Source organism: Chroicocephalus ridibundus, chromosome 4, assembly GCF_963924245.1.
Source record: "Chroicocephalus ridibundus chromosome 4, bChrRid1.1, whole genome shotgun sequence".
NCBI lineage: Eukaryota > Metazoa > Chordata > Aves > Charadriiformes > Laridae > Chroicocephalus > Chroicocephalus ridibundus.
This window is the reverse complement of record NC_086287.1, coordinates 62599337-62613629: the sequence shown is the minus strand read 5'-3', so window position 1 is coordinate 62613629 and position 14293 is coordinate 62599337. Positions and strand designations below refer to the sequence as shown.

At 44.1% G+C, this 14293-nt stretch overlaps 1 protein-coding gene across 5 annotated transcripts in view; it reads right to left on the bottom strand.

Moving 5' to 3' along the window:
• CEP170B (centrosomal protein 170B) overlaps positions 1–14293 on the bottom strand; it is a 59395-nt gene that overhangs the window by 35514 nt on the left and 9588 nt on the right. For 4 of the 5 annotated variants that reach the window (XM_063333334.1, XM_063333335.1, XM_063333337.1 and 1 more), the window contains exons 1-2: positions 4498–4550; positions 3033–3171 (exon numbers count right to left, since the gene is read on the bottom strand). In XM_063333334.1, coding sequence (XP_063189404.1) covers positions 3033–3171; positions 4498–4548 — 190 coding nt within the window. In that variant the 5' untranslated portion in view covers positions 4549–4550. Of the gene's footprint in view, positions 1–3032; positions 3172–4497; positions 4557–7461; positions 7541–10578; positions 10669–14293 lie in introns of those variants that run through there. The other variant, XM_063333338.1, reaches the window with a different exon arrangement.

Below are 14293 nucleotides of genomic sequence, written 5' to 3'. Positions count from 1 at the left end.
CACTGCCTCCGTCCACGCTGCCTGCTGACCTCAGCCCTGGACACCAACAAGACTTTCAAGTCGGCCACTCTGTTGAGAGGACTCCCTAATGACACAGACGCCAAACTGGCGAGAAAGCCTGTTTCACAGATCCTGGGAGAAGCTCCAGTCCTGCTCCTGCAGCTGCTGATGCTCATTTCAGCTGGACGCTGCAGGCAACCTCCACCCCTGGAAACTCAGGCCTGCAGCAGTTATTCAGAGTTAGTCATCAGATTCAGCATTATCTAGTGCCATCAGCCTGTGAGGGCTTTAAAAATAAAATAAATTAAGATCAGCCTGAGGATTAACTATGTGTTGAGAACAGAGATCACAAAGTAGCTTATCTCATCCAGTACCTCAACTCAGGTAGCAACAGATGGGGATTGTGAGAGTCTTAAAATCTGCTCAGTTCAAGGCTGTACCTGGCCTCCTCATCATTTAAGGCTTTAAACATGAGAGCCGATGGCTATTCTTAGCATTAACTAGCTGAACTGAGGGCACTTTTCTTATTCATATCCATATCCAACCCACGGGGCTTACCAAGCTACTTGCCTCAAACGTTTCACAAAGACTGATGATTTTCTGCTTACAGGCAACATACACCCAAAAGCTGCAAGTTCAATGGCGTAAAGACTAAATGGCTGAGCTGTTTCCCATTCACACTGCTGGATCTCTTCATCCCCAGCCCCTCACCTCCTCCCACTTCTAAGCAGCTCTAATTGTTCACATTGTTTTGTTAAACCTCTTTCCTGAAAGCTTGCATTCCCTCTGCCTCTTTTCCACCCAGGCCCCGAGAAGCGATCCTTCTAAAGGCTTTTGTCACCCCAGACCTTGCTTTAATTAGTCAATGCAAATTCCTAAATACCTACAGGCTTAGCAAAACAGCTCTCTCCCCAAAGCCTCTTTCTGCTGCCACTAAGCAAGCCCACTCCCCGTAAGAATACTACATTCTTCTTTCCACTAATCATTTTAAATTGCTGCCACTCCTCCGAGCAACCAAGGAGAAGCTGTGCATGTGCGCAGCTGAAGACAAGGTGAATTAGTCACATCGCAGATGAAAAAGGGCCCCACTAATCATTCTGCTCACGTGACAGAGATGCTTTTTGGAGAGCAAGGCGCTGATTTAATGCTCAGGCTCCCTCTCTTGCTTCCACAGGCTTCAGTCCAACACAGCAAAATATTTCCAACAAAAAGTCCTGATTCCTCCATCTTCCAGTGGGGATAGGAGCACTTCATAGATTATTTTTTTTTAATATCCGTCCATCAGTCCCACTGCATGTGACGTACCTCAGCACTGGCCTCCAATAAGTACTCACAGCCCTTTTTGCCTTAGACCTACAGTCCGTGCCTGCTAACGACGACAAAAATGTAATGCAGGTCTGCGAACCACACGCTAGAGAAATGGGTCACCTTGATGAAGAGTCACTCAACATTCTGACTTTGAAGATGTTCCAAATATCAACCGCTTATGCTATGTAGGTTAAAACCAAACAAGGGTGTATTCTGGAAGGTGGCAAGAATAAAAATGAGAATGTTCATGCAACCAGGCAGCAAATGCAAACTGGTTCCAGTTACTGGCAATGTTTTTCAAGAACCCCATGCCCCTTGCAGTGTGGCTGGAGAGCCCTCCCCCCCCCCTTGAGGTTCACCTCTTCTCACCCTCTTCAGTGTCATGGTTAATCATCACCAACTTCATCCCTTTAACTGCACGCTTGTGAGGCAAAGTCACAAACGCTACATCCATGGTGGAGGGCAACACACAAACACGGCTAAAGCAACACAAAGAAAGGTTTTTGCGGTGCAGAAAATGAGAGTCGGGCACACGGATGCGTGTCATGTGCTTCCATGCACAGCTGGAGGCAATGACAATACCAGGGAGAAAAACTACACTGTTTTAGTACAGTGTGTCAGCTTAGAGGGATTTTCACAAAGACAATACATGGGAGATTAAGGTCAACCAACCCATTCCAATTAGTTATCAGGAAACCTTAACGGATTTACCCAGAGTTGTACGCATTTCTAGAAAGCCACTGTATCTATCTCTAGGTCACCTCGCCTAAGATGATGTCTCCCTCTTTTACTTGCCCATCATTTTCCCTCCATTCACCTCCCTGCTCCTTCCTCCAACAGACCCAGTGGGCAGTCTCTCTGCTAACCCTAAAGCCTTCCAATTGCTCTGCCATCCTGGTGCCATAAGACCACCACTGGCAGTCATCCATCACTGGGATGCTTTAAAACCATATTTGTTCCTCCTGTGCATCATCAAGCTCTAGAAGGCCACCAACTGATATCTGAGCAGATCTAGGGAGAGACCTGCCAGGGCAGTACATACAGAAGATAAGGAACTGGGTGAGACAAGACTGCTGGGGTCTTGGTCCACCATGATAGGGAACGGGGAGGAAGCAAGTTTGACAAAGGGCCTTTAAAGGAAGGAAGCTGTGAGTAAAGAAATGGAGAACATAAGGAATTTTTCAAATGGAAAAGGTTTGGAGCTGGGGAACAGTGAACCTGAAGCAAACATCTCCCAGTTTGGCAGTCAGTTTCAATCCCACATATTGGCACATTAGGAAATACAGACATTTAAGACCTACAGGGCTTTTTGAAAGAAATGGCTTGTTGCTTCTTTGTCTGCCTGCCTGCCAGCACCGCACCACAGCAGCCATACATTTTCTACTCTGAGTCACCGTCTCTGTTCAAACACCAGCTTTTGATTAGGAAATTAAAAATAGACCAGACAAGTGCCAAAGAACTTCCCAAACCTGCTCAGCCTACAGGTTTTCCAGCACACACACAGCGACAAGGCATGTGTGAGACATCACACCACCTGATTTTTTTTTGGAGTCTGAATCTCCAAAAACTGAGAATCTGGAATACTCAGAGGTTTAGAAAGACGACCCTTCTGGAACTGCTCCTATATGCAACCCACAATACTGTACTGTCAGAATCATGACCCAGCGTAGGGCTCAAGCTGCACTTTGTTCTGAATCTTGATTAACTGGTTCCCGAGCAAGTACCTGTAATTGCTTTCCTCTCTCCTTTCTCCAGCTTGGCTTGTGAGGACTCAGAGTAGACACCGTGCTCCATGGGCTGCTCCGCCCTCTTCATTGCCGTGCCTTTATAATTCATCTGAAGTTGGCTGGTGTACTTTTCATGCTGCGGAGACAAAAGCAACAGTTGCAGGGTGTCCGTGCAATCTGTGTGCCAGCCCCTGCAAAAGATAAACCACCCTTCCCCGCAAATGGATCATGCAAAGGCTAATACCGCAGCTATATTCTGCAATAAAAAGAAAGACCACCTGAGTAGAGGCTACAGGACAGCAGAAATGCCAACTGAGAGGCTTTCCAATACCCCCTTGGAAGATATTAAGTGACAATTCTAGTTCATGAGAAGGTCACTGTGACTTTTCTCTGTAAAATAGCTATTTAGGAAACCCTTTAAAGAATAAACTGAGAGGAATAAGAACTTAGGCCATCTTCCATTCAAGATTCAGATCCTGAAATCCCCTCTGTTCTTAAAGCAATGTTATAAATTCTTTCAGGACACTCATCTGCATTATCTCAGTTTTTCAGCAAAGGCAATTAAAATATATTTTAATTACTTCTCTCCAAACCCTCTCTCTAGCTAGGAAAGTGATTCTGCCTTAAAACAGGCTCCACATTAATATAGAAAATGTGCTATTTAAAAGTGGGTTTTTTACAAGTAAATTAATAAAAGGGTGTACCCATCCAGATTACCCCTGAGTAAATTCAATGAATCATTTGTCCAATTCTAGCCGTTACATTTATGATCCTCTCCAAGTCCTAAACATGGAACCAGGGCTAAGACAGTATCTGCTAGCCACGAGGTGATGCTTGGCACTGATAGCCCAGTCCCTAGCTGAACATGACAGCTTTCTTGCCTAGAGGGGGGTGCTTTTCTACCTTAGATAAAAGGATGCTTGACTATTTCGTACCTGCTACTGAACTCTTTGTTTAAAAAACACCTCACTCATAAGAGGACTACTCAGTAAGTAAAACTTGGGAGCTTGAAGGCAAAAATGAGATGATTTACAGGAATAAATTAAGCAAACTTCAGCCTGCTGGAGGAAGTGTGATGGAGCTGGCCTAAGTCACCATGCTCAGAAAAAGTCATCTGTGCTCCACTTCTGGGAGGGAACAAGCTCTGCTGTGCTTCACCCACAAGTTAGTGGGCTGACTGTGCTTTAATACGTTACAGCTTTAGTAACTTTTTTTGTTGGCAGTCATGAAACAATAAATAACTTCATCTACGTGTTAGCACAGGGATAAGAGAGATCAGAGCTGAGATAACTAGGAAATGTAACTCTCCTCAAAGGAAGGTTTTATTAAGCTTCAGTCCCAGGAGAGCCTCACATTGTGGAACATATCACTGCTGTCAAGAGTATTTTAATGCTTCAGTCTGCTTGACCATGACTAGAGCAGTTGATTTTCAAAAAATGCACCTACACACAGACACCCTTACCTTTAATGCTTCTTCTGGGACTTTGTGTTGAATTTGTTCCAGGACATACATGTTCGAATGTACAGAACTTGTTAAGGAAACCACAAAGTAACTGGACGGGCAGAGAAATCTAGCACTTAGTCACAGAAAGAAAACAAGATCGTAAAACCAGAAAAGCTTAAAATAGGTAGGGTATTAAAAGTTTGACTCCACTGTACCCCACCATGGTCTTTGTTGTGCATGTTTTGCAAGGGCGTGCAGTCACGTCTGCTGGCCAGACCCACGCCAAGTGAAGGGCAGGAGACAAGGGGGGCAGGGCAGAAGCTTGGGGAAGTGCTAGCAGCTCCGTGCAGGACCCAGGGAGCAACCAGAGCCCTGACTCAACTCACACCCCACTCCTCTCCACCCAGCTGGCATCTTTGGGCAGACCACTCTCTCCCCATAGTATCCTGGCCAAGATGGGGCATGGGAACTGTGGAGTTCAGCTCCCTGAAGGGATGCTTGGCCCTATGGTGCTCTCTTGCCCTGACAAGGCCTTTCAGCCACTGCCGTTTCCCAGATGAAAAGTAAATCAGGTCACGAGCTGCCATGACCTCTTAGGAAGGGAGGCGTTCAACATGGTTGAGCCTAGGCAATAATCCTCAGCAACACTGCGTTAAAAAAAAAAAAAAAAAAAAAAAAAAAGCATCTGGCAATGTCATCATGAAAAATCCAATCAGCACAGCACAGAGCAAAGGGGAGGAAAAAGAAAAGATGGAAAATGTTAGACTAAAAATAAACCAAGTGATACTGGCATAGCAGGGAAACTCTGCACAGTCTCGGTAAGTGAAACTGTAAATGGAAGAGAGACAAACACTCTTATGCAACAGCACATAGCTGACTCACAGAGCTCAGGGGATGCTGCCGTCCACACCGAGCTGAACGCGGTATGTACAGAAAGCACTGCTAAAGAGTGGCACTGAAGCTGCAAAGGAGAGGAAGAGATGGTAACTGCCATAGCAACTACGCTGAAGTAAAAAGATGATTCTGAAACCTACATTCTTTATAGTTTTCCCGTTGAGGGCAATAAATTCTACAATTCGTAAATGCACTCATTCATTTCACATGAATATCCATGTAAGGACTGCAGGACTAAACACTTCAACTCAGCTGCTCAGCACTCAGAATTGCTTTCTATAAAAAGTTTAAACCTGTATCACAGCCATTAAAACCTACCCATGCTCTAGGCACTGGCTTATGCCCTCACTAGACTGGAGTTCACAGCAAATCTTCTACGAGTTTCTCCACACATCTAGAGACCTGAAGACACACGATCAGCTACATCAAAAAAACATTTGCAAAGTCAAGAAAAGCTAGAACTGAGGTTGCCTATGAGGTTGTAACAGGCTTTATCACACGTGCACTGGGATGCCACCATTAATGACACAATTCTAGATGACAGTGCTCTTTTATTGGGCAACACTCAGTAAGGGGCTACTCAGTACTTTTTCCCCCCCATGTATGCCTGAGTCCTCATCAACTGCACCTTGTTCAAATACTGACCTGAAGGCAAATAATCTTTTTTCTTTTTCAAAAAAAATTCAGCAACTACCTCCCTTTAAAAAAGAAAAAAAAAAAAAGAAATACCACTGTGAAGCAAAGATGTGTTATTTCCAAAATGGCAAGAGACAGAGGGAGACCGAGACCAAAAGTATGATCTTACACAAGGCCTAGAAAACCCTCTTTTCCAGCAGATCCAGAATTGCATGCACATCATTTTAAGCATCCCTGTTGCAACAGTGAGTGCCCCTGCACTATCACTGCCTAGAGCTGAGGGACCCAGATCCCTGGAAGGCCAGGGAGGCTCAGCCTCTCCTCACTGCTTCAGCTCTCTGGGCTCCACGATTGGAATATTTCAAGGGCTATATATGGCCAAGCACAAACTGATTATCATAGGGACAACAAAAGGCACAAGAATGTGGCCTTGGGGTCAAGGATGCACAAGAGTTTTCCAGCCAAACACTTCCTCCCCTGCAACGGCGGAACTTAGTCTCTGTCTCTATTCTCAGAAATGTCTGGACTGTTTTAATTGAAATTTCCCCACGAAAGAAAAAAGAAACCTGGAGAAGACACTTGCTACTTCTAAATTCAGCCTGAGTGGGTAAAGTTTGGCAGATAGAAGCAATGAAAAAAAAGTGGAAAAAAAGATTAGATTTCATAAAAAGGCAGCAATAGGAGCCTCTACTTACCACTGTCACTCTGCAGGCTCAGAAAGCCATTCCAACATCTATACTTATAGCCAGTCATACAGTCACATCAGGATAAAGAGGAAAGGGATGAAGGCAAAGGTGTTTTAGCAGATGCTGGCAGGATTGGTGACTCTGTAAACAAATCAGTAACTGCAGCCTAGCTTCCCTCAGAGGTGAAATTTGCTATTACTAAACAGAGATTTTCTCTTGCATTTTGTGGCAGAAGCAATTTGCACAGGCAAACTTAAATCGATATAGAGTCAAGGCTCTGACCACAAGCCCCAAAGTTAAACATTCAAGGCTGAAGACCTGCAAATTATCTGAAAGCAAGCATTTGGGTGAAATGATAAACAAAACCACACAAGATGGATGAAAAGAAATAGGAAGATGCTAGTTCATACATAAGCATATGAAATATGTTTGCCCCCTGGCTGGTACCAGCTACAGTTGCCGCCCCCAAAAAAAGAAAAAAAACTCCTTCCTTAGAAAGAGACAGAAGAGGCACCTCCACAGTCACTACTGCCAGTGCAGGGCCTGATTCAAATGCCAATGAAGGTAGCAGGTGTCACGATTAATATGCTCTGAATCAGGTCCATGGTGGAGAAACAAAAGCTTATGAGCCATCCAAAGGCTCAGGAGGCAAAACAAACACCCTTATTCATTAGTCACAATTAGCACTGTTAACTCTCCATGCAGCAAACAGCACAAAACCCAATCAAAGACCACATCCCACTCCCTCTTCAGATGAGAAGGATATCATAACCAAAGCGAATGACATCATTCAGTTTTAAGGTGATGTACTTCTGGTCAGGAATCCTTACGTCATTGACGAATGTCTGCAAGAAAGAAGCACAGGAATGGTTTTTGACTGAGGGTATCAAGGTGACGCAACATGGACAGCCATGCCCATCTGTCAACAGCACTACACACATTCGGGGTGCACTAGCACAAAGTCAGCCAGGCAAGGAGCTAAGCTGCCTAGAAAAATCAACACCAGCAAGTAGCTCCCATGGGCAAGTTAGAGCACCCCAATTATGCTTCAAAGCAAGGTGCTCTGAAGGGACCTCTAGGGAGATTTGCCTTTCCACCAACTGCAAATGAAATTTTAGTTCCCAACTTGAACACGGAAATGACATGCCTGAAGTTAGGAACTTTAGATCCTCTTGGTTCTCTTCTGCCCTTCACAACCAGCAAGAGCAGCAAATGGTGCAACTCTAATTACTGAGCTGGGAATCAGCTTTCCACTGGATGTCAAATAAGACTGGTGTCGGCCCCAGGGCCTGACAATTTAACAAACCAAGCCTATCACAGAGGAAGGGGGAAATGAAAATGCACAGGAATACAAGCATTTGCAGTGGCATCACCGTGATGTCTGAGGCCACATTGTCCAAGGCATCACGCATCAGTAGAACAGGCCCCTCATGCAAAAGATTTGCACACTTATTTTCCTATGCTCCGGGCAGTTTAATTGAGACACAAAGAAACTAAGTTATCTTTATAAAGGTGCATGAAATGTACTTCATAGCTGTGAACAAATATCTCGGATGTCTCAAATGCCTGCTTTCCGAGGGGACCCCCTAAGAAACAATTCTCGCGGAACAGCAGAGAAACAAATCAAGGACTCACGGACATCTTTCACAAATAAACCCATGTACTTTTGTAATAACCCAGGCCAAATAAAAATAAATCAGGAACTTCGTTGAAGAAGCACCAGTGTGCTGGTGGGAATGAGACACTCAGTTGCACCTGGAGTTACCATACCTCGCAAGGTGGGATTCACCCAGCCTCACAGACCAGGAACCCGCTTCTGCGTCTTTGCAGCCTCAGTACAAACACAGCTATGCTATGCTAGAAAAATCAATTTACGTGCTTTCACCACTGAGGCACAGTCTTCTCCTTCTGCCTTCCCACCTCAGCCAAGCCAAACATGCATGACAAGACCAAGTATTAACCACAGAGGAAAAATAAATGCTAGAGCAGGAAACTAGAACCTCAGCAGACAACAGCCCCCAGCTTCCTGGCAATTTACAGAAGAGCTGGGGAACAGGCCTGTAATTTCAGAATAAAAGCAGTAAAGCTGATTAAAAGGCACAGAATTCCTATTTGCATTAATTTTTTTTAATATTTTAAAATCCCACAACAGTCAGATCTTGAACAGGAATGATTATTTGCTGAATTTTCTGCAAACAGAAGTATGCAAGAAAACCCATTTTGATGTTGTTACCTATTCATCCATGGTTACTTCAAATAAAATAGCACAAGGAAACTGCTTATTGCAGATAGAAACACTACTTTCAAAACCAAAAGGCCATAACAGAGACTGCAGAATCAGCTGAACATTAGAATAAAAACAATACAAAACTTTTGGACAATGAATATGAACCAGATTATCCAGCAAGCCATACAATGCATTGTTGACAAGCCATAAAGTAAATACAAAATAAAAGCAAATTCTGAAAATGGAATTAAACTCAGGGTCCTCAAAAGTGATCTTTTTTAGTTTCAGGGGGGAAAACAAGTTCTCATGAAAATTTTCAAATAAGGACCTATGTTTGTTTCATGCAAAATAAATTCAGTTTGGCCATATCAGTCTTCTCCAACAGAAGTGTGTTTTGACCAGCTGCAGAAGATTATAAAAATTATTATAAAAATTATATTTATATAAAAATTATAACTGATTATAAAAATGTTGTAAATTCATATGCTTTAGCATGTGAAGCTGGAAGAGAATTAGTGGTACAAGCCTTCCCTCTCTTGCAAGCAGAATTTTCAGCTGCTATGTTGCTGCCATGAGTTAAATACCACTGTTTTTGAACCAGGGATCCAGCTAAAGCCCAGACCAGTTACTGGAAATAGTCCCATTTCAGCAGGGCTCTGTGCCTTCAGCTACTAGGCTGAGAAGGATTAACACTCATTCTTGCTGTTTTCAGATGCCAGAAGAGGCAGAACAGTTGAGGTCTGCTTTGGCCACTGTTTTTGTACAAGTTTCTGGGTTCATCTTGTGGTTTTGTGGTTGTGATGGTGGAGGGCTTCTGTTTCTAAGCCCAAAACAATGACTGCAGTAAAACTCCTGCTGGGAAGGCAATTATGTGAATCTAGCTTAGACCTGCTCCAGCAGAGGAATAGCTCTGCTGGTGTGAAGGAACAGCCAAAAAAGAGGCATGTGATGACATTAGGACAGTTTTAACTAAGACGGTGTATTTTAAAAAAAATCACAGAATTCAGGTGGACAGACAAAGCCCTCACCGAGCTGCCTAACACCACTGCGTGAATCAGAACCACAGCAAGGGTTAAGATTCAGGCAGGCTCAGCTCCGTGTTCTGGGCTCACATTATCCCTCAGTCTTTACACAAACCAGGCTCAAGGCAGGCAAAAGAGCAATTTTTATTATATATACACAAAAAAAAAAAAAAAAGAGGTGGTTTTAAATAGTTTCTCCCCAAAGAATTTAAATGTCTCATCATCCCATAAATTGTTCCATGCACTGACAACTGAATTGCCAAAAGGTCACTGTGCTCATGCTGAACAGCTGCTCCAGAATCTTCACCAGTTTAATGTTAATATCCCCAAAATAAGACTTAATTTCCTTCTCTCTTGCAAGAGGCTCTATGATTTGTGAGCCCTGAACTATTCTGCAAGGACAACAGAAAAAAAAAGAAATACAATATCCACCAAAGCTTTCCTCCTGTAAGGTGACATGCTACATAACCTCCATATCAGGTCTTGCAAATAATTATGTGTGTTTAGCTTAACTCATGCCAACAGATGCAGTGACCCAAAAGGGTCTAACAGTACAATTAAGTAAGTGCACAAGCGCTTGCAGACTCAACACGCCACACGTTTGCCTCCATCAGCCAGGAGGTTTGCTACTTACGCCATTTAAGCTCCCGAGATCCTTCACCCAGTGCTCGTCTTTCTCCTTGTCATAGTTGATTACAGCATGCTGCTTATCGACACTGCGGGACTGGCAATGAAAGCACAATGAATGTGAGACTGGTCAGGCATAAGAGACACTGTTAATCAAAGTAACATCTAGACATTAAACTAACTTGATACGGGGTAGGGGGAGAGAGGGGAAAAGCAAGAATGATTAAATATTATTTACTACTATAAAAAACCAAGGGATAAACAGTAAACACTTCCATCGTCGTCTAAACACCTCACTGAAGACAAGACACTTTTTGCATGGCGAGTGGAAGAAAAAAAAAAAAAAAATCACTGAAGGCTGTCAAGACTGCGCCATAATTTCAATAAATTATATCAATACACATTGAAAACAAAACCAGTACAACTGAAAGCCCAGGGGGCAGGATCTCATCCAGTGCAAACTAGAAGAGCTCCATTGTTCACCAGCTGAAGCCGGTGGCCTCATCACCAGGGACATTCCTGTTTGGGATGATTTCTTCCTATTTTTCAAAGAGAAAAAAACCATTTTCTTAAGTTACAAACCAAACTTATTCACGACAATGTGTACTGTTCCCAGGATTACGTCCCAGAGTTGATTTAAACTCTAGGATGTTTTCCAAGTTGGAGGGAGGTGAGTAAACTTGGGATGAGAAAGAAAGCAACTCCAGGAAAATTCTAATTTACAGCTATATTTGAGAACACTGAACTGGACAGTGATTTGGTGCCACTGTCTTTGCCACAATGCTCAGGTACCAAATGCATTTTATCTTCAAAACAGAGTATGACACTTCAGCAGGAATAGTGTGAGACTTCTGAGGAAGAAGTGTTAGAATAAAAACTCTGAATAATTTTGAAATATGGTGTCACAGCTATAAAGACTCCAGACTGTATTTAGACCTACTGCCTCTCGTAACTGGAATTCTTGCTGCAGTTGACCTCAAACAGTCACTGGAACCAGTCACTCCATCAGCAAGCACACACGACTCTGAGACCTCCCTGGTATCTCAGGCCAGGAGAGGGTAGGGCAAGCTACCAGAGCAGGGAGACGAGCCAGGCTCTAAGTCAGCTAATCCCCCTCTTCCTGGGCATTGACCAACAAGTTCTTGGTGAAAGTCCTTCACTTTTCCCAGTATGTATGAACACGCTGGTTTCCACAGCACCGCTCTCAGCAAGCCGTCATCTACTTCCTTGCAAGTATGCAGAGGCAAAGATTGTTTCAGGGGAATTCCTCGGTGAAAACACAGAGGTTTTTTCCAGACAAACTGCTACCATTTGCAGGAATTTTTTTTGCCCCTGCCAATGTCAAGCACACTGGTAATATTTCAACAGCTGATAAATGGCACCTCCTCCCCCTGCAGAGCATATGTCATTCCAGGAGACCTGTCCTCCAGAATAACCCTGAAGCACCAATATGAAGCAAGCACATACTTGGCCAGAAGACTGCCCTTTCCACCTCCCGATGTCCCTCACACCATTCATGACATGCCACCGCAAGCAGAGGGAGCAAGGAGAGGGGCAGGTGACTCCAAGCCGCCAGCTGCCTCACTAATACAGTTATCCACATATTGCTTAATTTACAAGGTGTCAGCTCACGAGTCCCAGCTGAAAAATAAGGCAGTACTCAATGTTTTGATGCCTGAATGGTGCTGCTCAGACAGCAATCGCTCCCCAAAAGAAAAAACAACTGGTGGGAAAGGCAGAGACAACATGGTTGGGGACACCCCAGTTGTATCTCCTGCTACACCAAGCCCTAAACGTGGGATGTGATGCATAGCAATGCCCTCCCAGGAAGGGCACACGCAAACCTCTTGGCCCCATGTAATACCCACAATTGGTGTCTGACCCCGACCTCAAGCCAGGGCAAGTCTTAAGTATTTGCAGTGTGAAGCTGCTGCTTCTCTCTGTTATTATGCACATTAGATGCAGCCCCTCAGTCCAATGTGCCGTCACCCAAGTGGCTTTGGCAGGTGTGTGCAGCATAAGGTAAGGATGGTCCAGGTAAGGATGGTTGAGGGATGCTGCCCAGGACCTGCATCTCAGCACACGGCCCCAAGGATGGGAACATCTCCAGCCACAGCCCCATGTATTGCAGCAGCTGGTGCTACACGAGCTGGAGTTGTACCTGTCCTGCCACACAGACCCTCACATCCTTTGGGAGGATGCAAGAGGGTCTCCTTCCACCACCCTGCGTGCCCAGGGTCCATACCCATAACCATCGGGTAGAAGTCCCCTTTCCCAGTCAACCACATTTCATCCTGCTGGACTCAAAAGACAACCACGCACAGGGGTCCTGCCTGCACAACACAGGTGCAAGGTCTTCCCTGATCCCTCTGCTACCCAAAACTGTGGACATCAATCACTGTTCCCAACAGGATGTGAGGGAATGTTGATTAACTGTTGCAGCAGTGTTTGCTTTAGCTTTTTACAGCACATCATAGAGACTCATTTAAAGATTAACAGATTCTAAAGGCAGAACAATCCCTCTAGTCCCCTTCTAAGGGCAGAAAGGTCTCCACCCCAAAAAGCTAATCCAGACAAAAAATTAGGGTAGATTTTATCTGGTATCTGATTTTAAATGAATCACAAGTCATTTAAAAAAGGGTTTATTTCTGGGAATCAGCTGTCTCCCAAAAATTCAATTTGCCCCGCATCTGACCCTGATGTAAGTCGGCTCAGCCTTTGGGCTACTGTATTTTACAACAGCTGACTACAGCCACTCAGGGGTCCCAAACCAGACGACAGTCATCACAGGGGAGCAGAGATGTATTCCAGCAGCATGACATTCCCCTACATAAAAGCAGGAAGAGATCACCAAAGGAACCAATTTATGCCAAAACTTCCCATCTTCTAAGGAAGCTTCAGCTGTGTTCAACATGGCCCTTTGCAAAAGGAGTCAAAACGATACGCAAAATCTGACCCACAGTGTTGATACGACCTCTCAGCATCTCTTTAAAGACGAACACAGCAAACTGTTACACAGATCACACTTCTGTGAAATTTCATGCTTTTGTGGAGAAGAGAGGAATTTTCTTAGTTTTGTTTATGTTAAACCAGCAAACATCACAGGAACTGGCAGCAAGAGTTCCTAAGGGCCTGTCTCCAAGGAAACTCAACTTAAAATAACTAAAAATCACACCTTATTTATTTTGATGCAGACTTGCCAAAGGTCACTCTTACTTGAGAACTGAGGTGTGGTTTATTTCAACATCAGTCACATTTAATGTAAACTGTTCTTGTGTGCAGTGGCAGCAGCAACCCAACGGCTGATCGTGCCTTTATTCTCAGAGAGGAGCAGACTGCCTCAATCCCACTGCCAAAGAAAAAACTAACCAGTTTCCAGACTGAGACCAGTCCTGCACAAGTCACTTCAACGCAGCAGGACAGTGGTTTCTAATGCATGACCCATTGAATCACAGAAAGCGATTTAAGAAGCCTGAGTCGACACATGTTCCAGAACAGCCTATGGGTGCAGAGCTCCCAAACATCTGCAATTCCACTGGAAAGATTTTGGGCAACTATAAATTGAAAAGCTGCAATTAAGTCAACTGAATCACAAATATAAGAGGACTCCCTAGCTTAAATGCACACTTGCCCCAAATACTGAGCCTTACTTACGATCAAGTAAAATCACCACAACAAAAGGCATGACTGATCCATGTGTCAAGAGGGGACACAGGCATCTA